Genomic DNA, 16079 nt, shown 5'->3' on the forward strand with positions numbered 1-16079 from the left:
AAAACAATGAACAAAGTTCTAAAGTTAAAATAAAAAATAAAAAAAATAATTAAATATGCATAAAATCATACAGTGAGTATGATATTTTATGATTTCAATGCATTTTTTTTTTCTTTCACATCGTGAGTATGATATTTTATGATTTCGGAGCAATAGTGATATGAATTCAATACATCTCCTACTGATCGCTCACCGGTCTAATATACTTTGCCACTTTTGCAGCTAAAATAGCGAGCAAGCGCATTGTGACAAACACCTTGCGCGCACGGTTTTGAATTGAGCTAATTTCCATTCAAGGGAAGCGTCATGGCTTCCTTCGCCAGAGCTTTTCGAGCGCTTATGCGTAGAATCTCTATCTCTTCTAGCAAAGACCCCTATGTTATCCAGCGTAAGCCCCCCTAAAAACCTCTGTGAGATTTTTCTTTTTTTTATCACTAAGGAGAGTCTAGTGCATATTAATTTCTCTCGATTCGTTAGGAATTCAGTTCCTTGGAGGGGATTTGCAAAGCTTCGGAGTAGGCACTCGTTACGTGCAAAGCGTGAGGCGATTTCGGGCATCTGAACCCGTTTACATGGGGAGGCGTTCTTGTAAGATCGCTGGTAGAAAGGTGCGATTTCGTTTTATGATCTTTTCTTTCTTGTTCGTTGACTACATAAGATGTTGTATGATCAAAATTGGTGTTTGCTTCTATCCAATGTATATTGTATTTTTTTTACAGGATGCTCAAAATCTGAAGAAGATGAAAAGGAATAGCAAAATAGGGAAAGAAATTGTCGCTGCGTAAGTTCACATGCTTTCTTCTATGATAATTTTAGTGCAGTTGTCTGAGGGTATGGAACATTTTGAAAATGAAGAAACTATATACTCCTCCTGAGTCTTCGGTACAACCAGTACTGGTGCTGTGTCCTGTGTGCATATTTACCATTTGATTTTATGGTTAACAAAATTGATCCATCTATGATCTATCCATCCTTTTTGGTTTTTGGTTTTGGTTCTTAATTTGCTCCTTAATCATTTAGGAGGGCGTATAATTGCTGCTGTAATCGGCTATCTTGGCATTAGATAGCTGAACTGAGGGATAATTGTGGTTTGTTTAGTAGTTTTGGTTTTACCATTATTTCCCCTGGCCTCCCAGACTCCCACAACTTTTTATCTGTAAATGGAGATGGTGTTAATATGTCACATTGAATTTGCTCTTGTCATATGCTGATGCAGTGTTAAAAAAGGGGGTCCAAATCCCTCATCAAACACCAATTTAGCTGCGATTTTAGAGAAGGCAAGAGCTCTTGACATACCAAAGGAAATTATCGAGCGAAACATCAAAAGGGCATCGGAAAAAGGTCAAGATACATTCATTGAGAAGGTTTATGAGGTTTGTTTTTGTTCAAAGCAAAATGTTATCTGACCATTATTCAATGTAGAAGCGATGGCCAAATGACCTACTTAAGTTTGCTTGAAGTAAAACCTACATATGTAAGATACCAAGTTATTTTGGTAACAAACGTTTGTGTTTACATGAATAATCGCAATTTAATAAATCGACTTCTTGCAAGAGGAATTTCTATATTAAGCTACCAGTCTGACAGGTTTTGCATTTGTATGAAGAACATTTCCTTATGATTTGGAAATACTAATCACTATTGTCTGCACCAGGTATATGGCTTTGGTGGTGTTGGGATGATAGTTGAGGTATTGACCGACAAAATTACCAGATCAGTGGCAGATATCAGAAACGTGGTAAAGAACAGCGGTGCCAAGCTTGCTGTTCCGGGTTCAATTATGTTCAAATTTAGGAGAGTCCGGGTCGTGAATATAAAACCTGGAGATGCTGATAAGGATCAGTTGCTTTCTGTTGCTTTAGATGCAGGCTCTGAAGATGTCATCGAACCAACAAATATTGAAGCTGATGAAGATGACAATGATGATGGAACTGAAGAGAGGTAAAACAATGCTAAAATTACTTTTTGCCATTTTCATCCAGTCTGATGGCGGTACATGACCTTTATAATTAGATTCAGGCAGAAACAATAACTAGGTGTTAAAATTGCTTATATGAACTTTGTGGCTAACTAAAATGCCCCCGGACTAGGTATTTAGCTTTGGTCTTAACATTTATCTATTCAAATTGATATTTAAGGTTTTTAAGCATCACTGTCCTGATTCCATTATAGTGATTTATCATTTACTGCTATGGGATACTTTGCTTGGGTTATTAATTCAAAGGAATTACGATGCCCAAGCTCAAAGTAGAGTTAAAACAAAACAGCACAGCTACAGAGTGGATAACCCTAACAAGTAAAAACATATCCATATGCACAGCTGATTATTCGGTACCAATTACAAATACAGATTTTGTACAAATGCCTTAATTTGAAGCCACATGCCAGTTTATACAGATACAGAATGGACATCTAAGCTTACTAATTCTGGATTGAACCAAATAATATATGGATATGGTAATAACAAAGACACAGATAGAAGATTACAATCTTTCTTTATATACAAGTACACATAACTTTGTAATTAGATTACAAGCATGCATTTATGCTTTCTAACTTGTATAACAGACATAAGTGCACAAAATATTAGTCTTGCAATAAAAAGAATGATAAATTGATCCGTTCAAGGGTTGATAGAGATATGGATATCTGTCATGAATTCTGGATTAAACCAAGTAATATATGGATACTCATATGGTCCATGCGATAACAAAGCAGACATAATGTTACTAGCTTTTTAGAAAACCACATATAACTTCTTGAGTTACAGAATTAGATTATAGGCACTAATTATTATTTGTTACTTGCATAACAGATGACAAGTGCACAAAATATTAGTTTTGCAACCAGAATTAATGATGAATTAGGTGTTTTTGATGGTTTGTACGATATCTGGTTATATCTGATCCCAATTAAAGGGCCATAATATATCCATATCCATTGTTGCATCTTTCGCCAAATTTTATATATTTATCCGTATTTATGAAAATTTTCATATGCACAACCATACGGATGCAGATGTGGATTTGGTACGGACAACATCCATTCTGTTTTCAGCCCTAATTCAAAGTGAAGAAAGGAATTACCTAATTAAACTGACTTGTCTTTTGCAATTTTAAAATAAAACTTTTTAATCTATCCCTGCTAGATACTATAAGATAGTAACTTCATCAGAGGGTTATGAGGATCTATTATCCAAGTTACGAGAAGAAGGAATTCCTTTCGAACAAGATAATGGCTATGAGTTGCTACCATTGGACCCAATTGAGGTACTTCCAAAAATTGTATTTTCGAGTTCTTCTAATCCTTCCTTCTGTTTTGATATCTTCCAGTGATACAAAATATTAGAGGGACTTGCTCTTTTTTTACATGACTTTTTCTTGTTGTATTTACCAGGTTGATGATGAGGCTATGGAGCTAAATAAGGATCTAATATCCAAGTTGCTAGAACTTGATGATGTTGATGCTGTCTACTCTGATCAAAAATGATTTCACAAGGCATATGACCAATATATGGTTACGTCAGATCAGATTGGGGTCAGGTTGAACGGGGACTGCAATTTATTTTCAGTTTTTCCATAATTCAAGAATAATTTGATAAAATAATTGGATTTTTTTTTTGACAAAAATTGGGGCATACCCCCACTGATTTCATTGAAATCACAAGCGAAAGGGCTGAGTACCAACCAGCCAGTACCTCACCCTGGATACAGGATAGAGTTTATTATATGATGTAACATGTTTTTAATTGGTTCATCTATGTTTTTTGTATATGTAAATTTACAACTGTATTTTTTTTTTAAATGATTGCCTCAAGTAAATGCAAAATGCGAGAAATGAAAAGAAAGGAGAAAACAAAGGTGTAATTACTCCCATACCACCAGGATGTTCTATTTCTGGTTCTGCAGCATGGCTGCATAGAAATTTTGCTAGGTACAAGGCGGGATGGTCTTTGGGTGGGAAATAGTGCAATTTTAGAACAGCAGAAATTTTGGTAATTTTGTCTACGTCTTTTCATTTTCAATAATATACATAATGGTGTACATTTCTCCTCTCCGTTTTTTTTAATCTTTCGCCCTTGATCTATCTGAAAAAATAATGTAATTTTAATGATTCTAATCGGTCATATTGGATACCATTACTTTCAAAGAGACTGTCATAGTTTCATATAATATACATAGATATTGACAAACTTTGACGATTTTGTCAAACATTATTCACTTTGGTTATAAGCATGGATGTAACACTTAATGGAGTGCTGTAGGCTGATTTCTTCAGTGCCAAAAACGAATAAACATATTATCAGCTGTCAATAGTATATTTTTGACTCTGATGGTTAAACTAGGCCGCCCAGCATTTGATGATCTCAATCGTCTCAGAAAGCCTTTACCATTAGTTCGTATAATTTCATTAACTGATCATCTAAGAATTGCATTCTCCTCGATACAAGAAAAAGAAATAAGGAGAGAGCATATGATCTCTCTCCCTGTTCAAAGGAAAAAAGCTTAAATGAGAGAAATAAACATTACAATATACTGAGACTACAAAATTTGAATCTCTAATCTAATATTTGTCTTGCAAAGATGAATCTATGTCTCAAGTCCATAACAATCCTATTGTTAAACTAATATATTATTAGTTCCATGGGTTCTTGCGAGTGATTCCACCTTGCTTTGAAGAACTTGATTTAGTACCCTACAAGCAAGCACAAATTTGCAAATCAAAATAAAGTAAAAGCCTCCGATGCCAATATAATATTATGTAATTTTTGTTATGTTGACATACCAATTTTGATTTCTTGGACTTCCCTCTGATCCTGTTCTTTTGAGGTTTTAATTTGTAGATGCGAACCATCCAATGATGAGTGGTAAAGACCTGTAATTAATATCAGTAGTAGAAAAAATTACCATAGATATTCCATGCAAGTAGCCTTTTTTTTGTAATTATATATTCTGTTGTACTTGTCATTTGTGGAAAATACTAACTCGAACTAATTTAAAATTAACATGTTTTCTTTATCTGACTCAAAAAACAATTTCAGTTGTTTTTTTAAGCCAAAATAGACTAAATAAATCATAGGTGGAAAGTTCTTTACCTCCTCAAAATGAGTTAGCTTGAAATGCTTCTTCCCTATTTCATATCTTCTAACTCTATCAAATCCCTTCCCATCTGTCTCTACAAACCTACTCAACGTATAGATTAATTAATAATTAATTAGAGTTCCAGATAAGATGATATACTGTATTGCAGCTGAAATAGTTAAAGGGAAGAGATTGTCTTACCGATAATAAGAGAGCTTATACATGAGGCAGTTAAGCATGGTCTGGGTAGCCTGTGCATCAACACGATAGTGTCCATCCCTCTATATTTAGAAGAAATCAAAGTTATAATATACCGGTTAAATAATTACAAAAAAGTTGGAGTAGATTCAGCAGAAAGAGTCAGTGTGAACCAGAATCATATACTTGGGGAACTCACAAGATAATCAGCTTCCTTTATGTGAGGAAAGACGCCACCACCAATGCGAACCATCCATAGAAACTTATTAATGTCATCACTAGGATATCCGACAAGACCTGAAATACAGAATTGTTTTCAATACATGACAGTTTTGAAGCCTTCTATGCAGGGCACCCCTGCTTGGATGCATTTACCAAAAAAAAAAAAAAAAAACCAACAACATATTCCATGTTTTGCAATAAAATATCTAACATTTCTTTGGATTTCAACAACAGAACCATTAGGTGAGCAATAAAAAGGGCATGCTCCAATAAATATTGACAAAACGCCCTTACATCTTTTCAAATCTCAAAATAGAACTACAATCAAATCAGCAAGAACATTCCTAAGTTACAGGCATTCCAGACTGCTGGGTCTAAATGCGGACATATACCAGGAATTAACAGTCGTGTTGATAGTTTACAGGTAATGTAGCAACTTTTTGCTTGATTTAACCTCAGTTTTGCCAGTAGGAGTCATTTTCAAATAACCCACATGATATGAGCGTTGTTGCAGAAAGGTTCAAGTATTGCGTATGAACTTCAAAACCGAACTGGAAACATGGATTTTGATTCCAAAAATGAAATGAAGAGTAATCACCTCCAAATACGACAAGTACATATTTGACATCCAAAGAATTAAAAATCTCCCATGCAGCCTTCTCTGGAGAAGACATAGCTGTACCAACTGTGGCAATATGTGTGTTATTCCAAGTGTTATTGTCAACTATGACAGTTCTATTAGCCATGGCTGTTGTTTGGTAACCATAATCCCACCAAGAAGCCACCTAAAACAACAACATATAATCTTTATAGTAAAAACGACAAATAAATATATATATATATACACGAGAGAACCATCTGTTGGCAGCAGGTCAATGCAACATGGTTTAAAACTTAAAATGTGGATTGAGGGACTAATTTTAGGTCTGTCGTGTCATTCTAAGATAACAGCACAGATAGAAGTTAGAATTTTGCAAACTATTTGGCTAAACATTCTGTTGGCAGGTACCTCAAGGATAATTCCATAAAATTTTCACAACAAATGTCAGGCATTTAATAAGAAGCGAACAGGGGGGGCGGGGGTGGGGCAAGGCCCATTTGCTATTTTCATGGTTCAGACCTTTATTACATAAGACTACACACTGCAATATTAATAACAGTGAGCAACTTCAATTATATATCTCAAACTAGGATGTTTAGTCTGTCATTGCATACAAATTGCTGGAACACAGTAAAAACTATTAATCAGCATTTCTGTGAAATCTTATTATATGGTTGTACCTTGTCATCAACTTCTGTGTTATGTCGCAACCATGCATAGGCTTCACGAAAATCATCAAATACATGCATCCCATCATGTGAGTGTGATGTCAGGACAATTGATGGGGCAGAGTATGCTTCTGCTGCGGCCCACACACAGTGAAGCTGCCAAATGTAGAAATTAGAATTTTTTTTTTTTTTCTCTCTGGTGTAATCATAATTACAAGGCAAAGAGGGTGCTTTGGGTAAACTGAGCCATGAATTCACTTATGAGGATTAAAAGAAGCAAATTTGCTGGAATCCAGAACAAATCAGGTTTAAATTTTATTAAAATGTGTTAGATTAATTGAAAATACATAATTTTAAAATTGAGGGTATCTTGCTCAAAATGGTGACAAAAAAAAGTGAGGTTTTATTGAGGATTATTAGGATGAAATGAAAATGTTTTTAGTTAAGGAGACTGGCGCAATATCTTCGAAACCAGATCCAAATAAGCGTGATTTCAGCTGAAATTGTAATGCTTGATTGCATGCTTGGCTTTAGAAAAAGTCAACATAAATTAATATTTTCAAATGTTTGCATACCACATATAAACCCCCCAGCACAATAAGAAGAAGAATTGAGACGAACGATGCCTCAAAAGGCAACACCAATGGCCACTTTTCCTTCTTGGCAGGTACTGGCTTGACAAGAGCATTCTCAGTGAGTTCCTTCTCCTTCTTTTGTTTCCTCCTTGCAACTTTTTCTTTCTTAACAACTTCAGATTTTGCTGTGGTATCACTTTTCACCACATTTTGATGTGGTACTGAGCTCTCAGTGGAGGTGCTATCCCCTAACTAAGGACATACAAAAGTAGAAAGATAATAACTACCAGATACAAAAATCACTAACCAGATATCTTTGGCCAGCACAAACCAGCATGCATCTCTTTGATCTTACAATAAATTTAGTAAAAAGAAAATTGAACCGAAACGAGACACCAACAAAAGAAAGCAATGAAAAATATAGGTATTATGCATAACATAATGGCATTGAAACAAAGAAAACCGTAAACCATAGCAAAATATCTTAATGTCCCCATGATTGTCTCATTTAAGCCAGAGAAAGCTAATTTGCACGGGTACTTAACCAACTTAACTATGCAAATCCATACTTAAAAAGAATAAATAAACTGGCAGAATAACAAACCTTTGCTGTGGCTGGAGTATTGGTATGAGAGTCCACAAAAAAGTTATTTATATGAAATTTAATCGATCTTGTTAATACACCAAATGCTTCTGATAGTGCAATTCCAGACATTATACAAGCAGCAGGTGCCAATACAAGCATAAGTCGAACCTGAAAATTAGCTAAAATACATTATTTGTGACGGAATGGATTAATGAATCAGAATCAGGTATCACAAAAGTTTTGTTCTCTTAATATAAACGGGGAGAACATTTCACTTACCATAACTCCAGAGAAATACACAGATGTAACCAAGTACAAGACTGCAAACGAGCTTGCATCAGACAATGGCAAGAAACATGCCTGAAATAAAGAAAATGAAGAATTATATATATATATATAAAGCCCACAAACATTTTTCTGGGAGCTTTGTGAAACCCTTTTTTTTCCCACATGAAATTATCTACTGACAAGGGGTTACTGCTAATGTTATGCAAAAAGGACGTTGTACTTACAACTATACCAGCCGGAACTAAAAAGGCAAGTACATTAATATCCATGAAATAAGAAGGCCATGTGGGAGGCTGATGCTCACTGACGCTGGCAATTATTGGAATGTACTTGCTTGCGTACGTTCTGTCACACAAAAATCAAGATTGTTATTCACCATTCTACCCTTCTAGGATAGTATAAACATGACGTATCGGTTCCATGTTGGTTAGGTAGCACAAAAGAAGAATGTAACACAGTGGTGTTTATTGCACAAGAATGTTGAAGATTAATTGCATAACTGAAGTTTAATTCGGGCCTAATTACTCTTAAGAACTGAGCAAGCAACTTGGAAAAAAACTCCAAAACCTGAGATCATCACATTGCCTCATTTACTTTTATTGATTAAGTAGTTACATCTAATTTATGGTCACAACCCTTTTAACAGAATACTTTTTGTGCCTTGTTTGGTACACTGGCAATGGTTTGCAGACTTCCTATTTCAGATGTTACAGCTTTCAAATTAATATAATAATAATAAGTCAGTTTAAGAAAGCACTTACGGGTCTAGAAGGCTCAAACTACGGCCGCTCCATCCTTTGGTAGGGCTGGAAGCTACCAATGCTATTAATATAGCTATTACAACAGCACAAACAGCTCTGGAAAATAATTTGCAAACAGTAAGTTAATAGAGACGGCAAAAAAGCTTTCTATACAAGTCAATATGCTTTGAAATGGAGCTGGCAATCGTTGACCCAACCCGATCTAACCAAGTTTAGGGAATTTTATATGTCAGTAAGTCAGTTCTCAATCAGGATCTTTCAAGTTAATGCGATCAGGCTGGCTTTCGATATTGAATCTTTTAAGATAAGATCAGTTAAACAAAACACTAATATTCCAATTATCTCGAGGTTTTCATTAAGAAATGCATATTAAAAGAAATCAATATGCAACCAAGTTTTTCAATTTTCAACATTACCAATGCTACTTCAGGTCAACCAAACAGTACATGATAATTATTGGTCAGGGTTATTGGTCTGGTCAAGGTCAGTATTATTGACCGGTTGGCCATAAGGGAGTGACCCCATCCTACTTTAAATGAAAGAAATGCCAACGTAACTAACCTAGCTCAACTGGATAGTGGTGGCAATGGGTTTGAACAGGTTCAGATTGAAACTGACATTCTTTGTTATAGAATAATTTTGGATCAAGTAGTACATGAATTGACCACTAATCCAATGGTCAGTCTAAACCCGACAGGTCAGCTCAGCAGTGCCTGGTCTACAAAACCACTTCTAGTTTCAAATTCCAATGGCATCGAATTGAATTTAAAATGCCCTTTTGTTTTCATTATTAGTACTTCCAAGTTAAAAAGTAGTATGTAAATAGGAAATCAAAAACATACACCCCCACGGTCAGAACAAGTGTGGTAGCCATTTTGAACAGCCTTGGTGTCAGAATTCCTTTAATATAGTACACAAGGGCCACCACATGAAGTATTATAAATACCTACGAAATCATACATGAAAATTATGATAATTTTTTTAAGAATAGTTTTCCATGCTAAAATCATAACATATATCAAGAACTATTAGCCATCCACACTGGAGTTTGGTTGGATTATATTTGTATGTAAATTAAGTGGTACAAAGAAGATCCAGGTATATGATATAGAGAACAGGTAAAAATAGCATTTAATGAAGCTAAATTGTGGGAAAAAAAAAAAAAAAAACAAACCAGGAAAGAGCCAAAGTGCTCTGAGGTCATCACTGCATTAAAACCAACCACAGGCACCAACGCTGCAAGCAATGTACCCAATACAACCTGGTGGATAAGAAAGGGTACATTTTATTCAAACTTTAATAGGAACAGCTCAAGTGTAATCCCTAACCAACAATCCTCAAAAGTGCCCTTGTTTCTCCCTCACTTATCTGGAGAGAAACACTACGGGAAAAACTTCAGGTATCCTTTGAAAAAATATGGGGGAGCTTAAAGGTATACTTTATCTATTTGCTGCAGGTATATGTGGTATATTTCGCTTTCTCAGGTAAAGCAAGTTTCTTTTCTCGTTTCAAAGGATGTATGGATTTTTCAGGCATTAAAAGAGTTCACATTGACTTCTGTTTTTTTATATTGAGACATCACCTGATTTTGATATATAGTACTTACAAGTGGTGCATAGGCAATGTATAGGCGAGAGGAATAGCGACCTGTCACAATGCACAATAGAACATGCATTGGAATAAGGTTGATAATGAATGTGTAGCCTCCCCAAGAGCATACCTACAATTAAGAAACTATAAAACTAAAGGCACTACTTTAAAAATTGCTTCATAGAAATGATTTTACAAGATGAAAGTGAGATGTACCATGTAGAAGTAAGCGAGAGAATTGAGTGTAGCATAAAAGAGAGATCCTGTGTTCAGTGTCTGCATATCATTTTCTTACAGATGTAAGTTGGTGACATTATAGATGAAAAGTTTATAATAATGGTACTGATAAAGATGGTGATGTAACATTGCTTTATAACAATTGGCAGAGACAGTGATCATAATATAATAAAACAAATGAAGATGAGAGTTTTGAGTTGGTAGTGTTACCTTTATGTAAAGATAAAATGTAAATATGAGAGCAAAAATCGCAACAGCTTCATTGTCATAACTGCCGGCCACAGAGCGTGAGATATACGAAGGAACCTGCATGTGAGGAATTCTTAAGAACCTATGTATGAACAGAAACTTCTAGATAATTCATAGAAGCTAGAAGCTGCTCTTTAAAAAGAGCATACAAAAATTAAAATCACAGTAAAAGAAATAAACATAGAGGACTACCATTGCCAGAATAACAGCAGCAGTAATTCCAGCTCCAGGACCCTTAACTTCCTGTAAAGCACAAGATATGTAAAATGACAAAAAAAAGCCATGGACAAATAAATGGAACTTTTTCTAATATAAGTCTACAGAAACTTAAAAACTACCATATAAATAACCCTGGAAAATGAGAAATACTGTTTCAACCAAAAGAAATGGAAGATATCTTCAATATGAAACTACCTCTTGCATTTCCAAAAAAATTGCCTAAAGTACCCCCTGCTTCTAAAGTTTAGATCTTTAACTATGAAATATATACCTTTGTCAAAAGGTAAGTGGCCCAAGAAGCAAAAGCTGAGAAGACGGGAGCTGTAAATACACAGACTGTCTCCACCGACAGAGGTATATTCAAAGAATTCGCTAGCCTAAATCCAAAGGAAATTAAAAATATGAGATATTTTTGCATTCATTATAATAAAGTAACTATAGACAGACTAGTACTGGACAGTACCAGTAAGAATTGATGGATAAAGGCCCTGTACTTATAAAAGGGCTCTTATGGCTTTTAGTTTCATTGTGGTAAAATTAGAGCTTTTCTCTAAAGATACATTTTGTACCAGACAGGTTTAGTATAGTAGTACATGCTGACCATTACTACACTAAAAACAGAGCCTGAACGTACCACCACATGGTACCGGCTGTCAATGTCAATCCTGGATAAACAGTACCACCGATCACACGTCCAAGAGGATACCTACAAAAAGATAAAAAAAAAAAAAGTACAGTGTACCAACTACCAAGTAAAATTTTGAGTAAAAAAATGAATAATGTACTGATCATGAAAATATGGTTAAGATAATAAGATACCATGTGCGGTCATCAAACCAGTTCCAGAATTCGTATATACCATTCTTCGACAGAAACTGAACCAGATAAAAAATTCAGTTACCACCAATACAATGCAACACAATGAAACTCTTTGGCAATTGATACAAAATCTAAACCAAATTGCAATAAAATATGCAACATGTTTTTTGCATTGAGATGAATTAATCATGTCACCATTGGTTTGTAACAAAGTCGAAAACAAAAGGGACTAAAATTTGTCCGCAAAATAATTATCACATTTACAAGATTAATACAAAATTATTAATCTAAATAGAAATTAGAAAAAAAAAAAAATAGACATCAAGCTCGAAGATTATTGAATTTCACATGATTAGTATAAGAGCTCAGACCTGAGTGACTCTGTAATTGAAGTAAGGATCGAACTCATGGATCACACTCTCGTACTTAATCACCTGAAAAGCAAAATAAAAAAATGAAATGAAAATAGTACATTAGATACCAAGTCAGCTCCTGCAATTAATACTAAGATCTACGATATAGGATCTGAAAGAACTCGACAGAAACGGAGATCGTACGGAAAAGAGGCGGATCGAGAAGGCGAGAACTCCGATCAAGAGAAGAATAAAGACGCTTAGAACACCTCCAAAGGCGTTTCTAAGGGATCCAGATCCCTCCACTTTAGACTTCGCCATTGTTGCAATGGAGAGAGACGGGGAGATGGAGAGGGAAGGAGAGGAGACGAGGCGAAGACTTGTGTATTTCTGATATTCTGTGCGGGGTAGGGGTTTTCGTAGGGTCTACAAATCTATTATTACGTTTTACTGGATGGTATGGTAAGAGACCACTTTTCCTTTATTGCGGTTCGACCCTGAAAGAAAGAATGAAAATGTTGAACTAATTCGAGTGCAATTTCTTTTCTGTATTTGTGAAAATCAGCATATTGTTGGATTGGTAACTTGATATAGTAAATATATTAAAGTTAATTTTAATAATTTTAGTGTTAAATTGTTTTCAAATCAATATCTGCAGTGTAGGCTTATAAAAGGAAAAAAACGCCTGCGTAAACAAAACTAGCTAGAGGTCAATTCTGAAAGAGTAAATTTTGTTTTGGATTGTTGTAGATAAGTTCAATCTCTCGAGCTGAGCAGTCAAGTAGTGATATGGAAATATCAACTATCGAAGGTGCTGACCAGTAAACGCAAAAGATTGTGTAGGCGCGAGTCTATGTGAATGAATATGACTGGTTGGATAAATGTCATTGCCTCAATGGTGGATGACATAGAAGAGGAGAAAACGAACCAATGACATGCGCGAAGGGTTGTGTTGGTCTGGTTGTGTTGGTCTCAACACTCATACTGCCGAAATTTTTATTTTTACCATCTTGAAAAAATTAAATCAAATAACCGCGATTCGATCAGAATTATATTTCTAACACGGTCGTAATTAGAGGTGCTACTTTTACCCGATTATCTTGATCCGATTAATTTGGATAGGGTATGGTTTAAAAAATATAACCGGTTAAATTATGGGTATGGTTACAAAATTAATAATTTAATATTCGACCCGGATCCGAACCGGAACCGATACTGTAATGGGTAGGATATGGATTTCATTTAATTATCTGACCCATAACAGAACCCGACCCGATACCTGTATAAATACCCGATAAAACATATATTAATAACTAGAGGAGGGTTCCAATGCCTCATTTTTTTTATACCTCATCATACCTCATATTTTATATCTTCATTTTCTTCATATTCAAAGTCTAAATTGTCGATCCGAACCGTTCAACATGATATTCATACTAAAATATGGTTAGGGATGAAATTTGATAATTTTTGAAATTTTTTTACTATTTTTTAAGATGAGTAGAAAAGCACTATTTTTTGAACGGTTCAAAAACAGTGATTTTGTACCTATCTTAAAAAATAGCAAACAAATTCCAAAAAATATAAAATTTCATCTCCATGCATATTTTAGTATAAATATTTTGTTGAACAATTCAGATCGACAATTTGAACTTTGAAAACGAAAATATAAAATATGAGGTATGATGAGGTATGAAAAAAATGAGGCATTGGAACCCTCCTCTAATAACTATTAATATATAAAGATACAACTTTGCATATTAATTTTTGCACAAGCTGTGGTGAGTCCAGTACTTTTTTGAATGTGAGAAAATAGAATGCAGTGATATATTCGCTATGTTTATACACATAGATGGATGCCAAATTTATTCCTTCCATAACAGCCGCATTAATTTTTTAAATAAAATTTATTACTATAAATACATCTTTCAATATTTGCCTTGATATCCTCTGCATAATAATGGAAATTTATTGCTCTGATATGTCATTTCTATAAATTATTAGTATTCCATTAATAGAATTTTTGAACTATAAAAAAAAAAATCGTCATCTTTAATATTTTACTTTTTAAAAATTATATCTCTTCTTCAATATTTTTTTTTCAAAAATTATTTTCTCTCCATCTTCCTAATTTTTTTGTGACATATAACCACTCCAGATCCGAAACCGCCCCATATCCGAACCGGACCCGATAATCTACAAACAAGTTATGGGTATATATCTACCCATAACCGAAAGACTGGACCAGAAATATCTACGGGTAGATAGGTATCCAGATCCGGACCCGACCCGAATTGAAACAGATAAGTGTATGGATCGAAATTTGGGCCCGAACACTTTTAGAATACGAGTCCAAATATAATAGTATCTGGACCCGACCCGACCCAACCCGACCCGATAGCACCTCTAGTTGTAATGTAAAATTGCAGATAAAAAATGAGTTTCCGCAACTTCACATTGAAGACACATTTCATGATCCAATCCAATGATTTTCTTGATCAATCAACGCTGAAAATCGAAGTTTTGAGAAAAGAATGAAATGTGTCGTCAATATGAAGCTACATACACTCAATTTATGTTTGCAATTTCACATTAAGATTGTGTTAAAAATAAAATTCTGATCAAATCATTATTATTTGATTTAACTTTTTTTAATAGTATATTTAAAAATTTCTGCTCATACTGCGTTGCAAAAAATTCGGAGCATATGTACTGTAAAATTTAATAAATATTTACAGGAGACTGTTTAAATAATTTCTGTTTCTTTATTGTATTCTAATATTTATTTGTGAGGCTTATTTAATAGGAAGCTCATATGAGTATCTATACTTTAGTATCCACATCGTATCCGTATCTTAACTGTCATAAATATTTGGGAAACTATAAAAGCTACAATATTGAATTTTAAGTATTTATATATATGCACGGTAGTGTGTATACTTATGCACGGAAGTATTTATAATAAGATGAATAATTTTTACGTAAATAATTGTATCTCCAACCAAATCTCTCAAAACGTACCCGTATTATAAAAATCTATGGAGGACCACTCAAACTACATGGGGGAGTCATACATATTTTTAGAGGTGATTTTTTTTTCCGTTCAATCTCGTTCATATTTTTGACATTTTGTAAGGAATTTTGCGAATCTAAAACCACAAACGTCTTCTACGCAATTTTATCTTTCAAATGAGATCAATAATGACGTACTTTCAAACTCATTGTCACGCAAATATTTATACCTCGTCATATAAATATTTATACATATACTTGTAAGTATTTTTTTACATATGACAATGGGTTGATCTGAAAGTATTAATATCAAGTATTGTAAACTAAAGTATTTATACTTATGAGATCAACTATTTTTTTTAGAGAAAGGTTGACACGAGAACAATTTGGAAATGTTGATGCAGAAATATGAAGTCCCTACTACATTAGAGGAAAGTTGACACAGAAACAATTGGAATACTGAAAAAGGAAATGATCATATCATATTACGCATACAAGTATTAATATCATATTTTGCAAGTGTTATATCATATGTTCTAAGTATTTATACTTATGAAAGTTGACACAAAGACTGGATACAAGGACTGGAAAAGAGGACTATATAATTAGTAGATCTCTAC

General features: G+C 34.2%; 2 protein-coding genes across 4 annotated transcripts; one reads left to right on the plus strand and one right to left on the minus strand.

Annotated features, from left to right (window-relative positions):
* Positions 1–204: 204 nt before the first annotated feature.
* Positions 205–3744, plus strand: LOC144563494 (YebC-like protein). Of its 2 annotated transcripts, none has more exons than XM_078312977.1 (7): positions 205–388; positions 478–608; positions 720–781; positions 1217–1373; positions 1655–1941; positions 3149–3269; positions 3397–3744. In XM_078312977.1, the coding sequence occupies exons 1-7, from the start codon at positions 307–309 to the stop codon at positions 3487–3489; spliced, it is 933 nt and encodes a 310-aa protein (XP_078169103.1). In that variant the 5' UTR covers positions 205–306; the 3' UTR covers positions 3490–3744. The 2 variants fall into 2 exon arrangements, with proteins under 2 accessions (XP_078169103.1, XP_078169104.1); XM_078312978.1 differs by having other exon boundaries at positions 230–388; positions 486–608.
* Positions 3745–4392: 648 nt separating this feature from the next.
* Positions 4393–12962, minus strand: STT3A (staurosporin and temperature sensitive 3-like A). Of its 2 annotated transcripts, XM_078312049.1 has the most exons (23): positions 12652–12962; positions 12466–12528; positions 12095–12150; positions 11910–11981; positions 11547–11652; positions 11249–11299; positions 11018–11113; positions 10787–10846; positions 10587–10700; positions 10155–10241; positions 9823–9926; positions 8981–9076; positions 8444–8564; positions 8211–8291; positions 7950–8099; positions 7346–7597; positions 6783–6926; positions 6100–6286; positions 5479–5576; positions 5283–5362; positions 5096–5183; positions 4786–4875; positions 4393–4695 (listed from the first exon to the last, which is right to left on the minus strand). In XM_078312049.1, the coding sequence occupies exons 1-23, from the start codon at positions 12766–12768 to the stop codon at positions 4636–4638; spliced, it is 2373 nt and encodes a 790-aa protein (XP_078168175.1). In that variant the 5' UTR covers positions 12769–12962; the 3' UTR covers positions 4393–4635. The 2 variants fall into 2 exon arrangements, with proteins under 2 accessions (XP_078168175.1, XP_078168176.1); XM_078312050.1 differs by lacking the exon at positions 12095–12150 and having other exon boundaries at positions 12652–12840.
* Positions 12963–16079: the final 3117 nt, after the last annotated feature.

This window comes from Carex rostrata, chromosome 12, assembly GCF_964058835.1.
Source record: "Carex rostrata chromosome 12, lpCarRost1.2, whole genome shotgun sequence".
NCBI lineage: Eukaryota > Viridiplantae > Streptophyta > Magnoliopsida > Poales > Cyperaceae > Carex > Carex rostrata.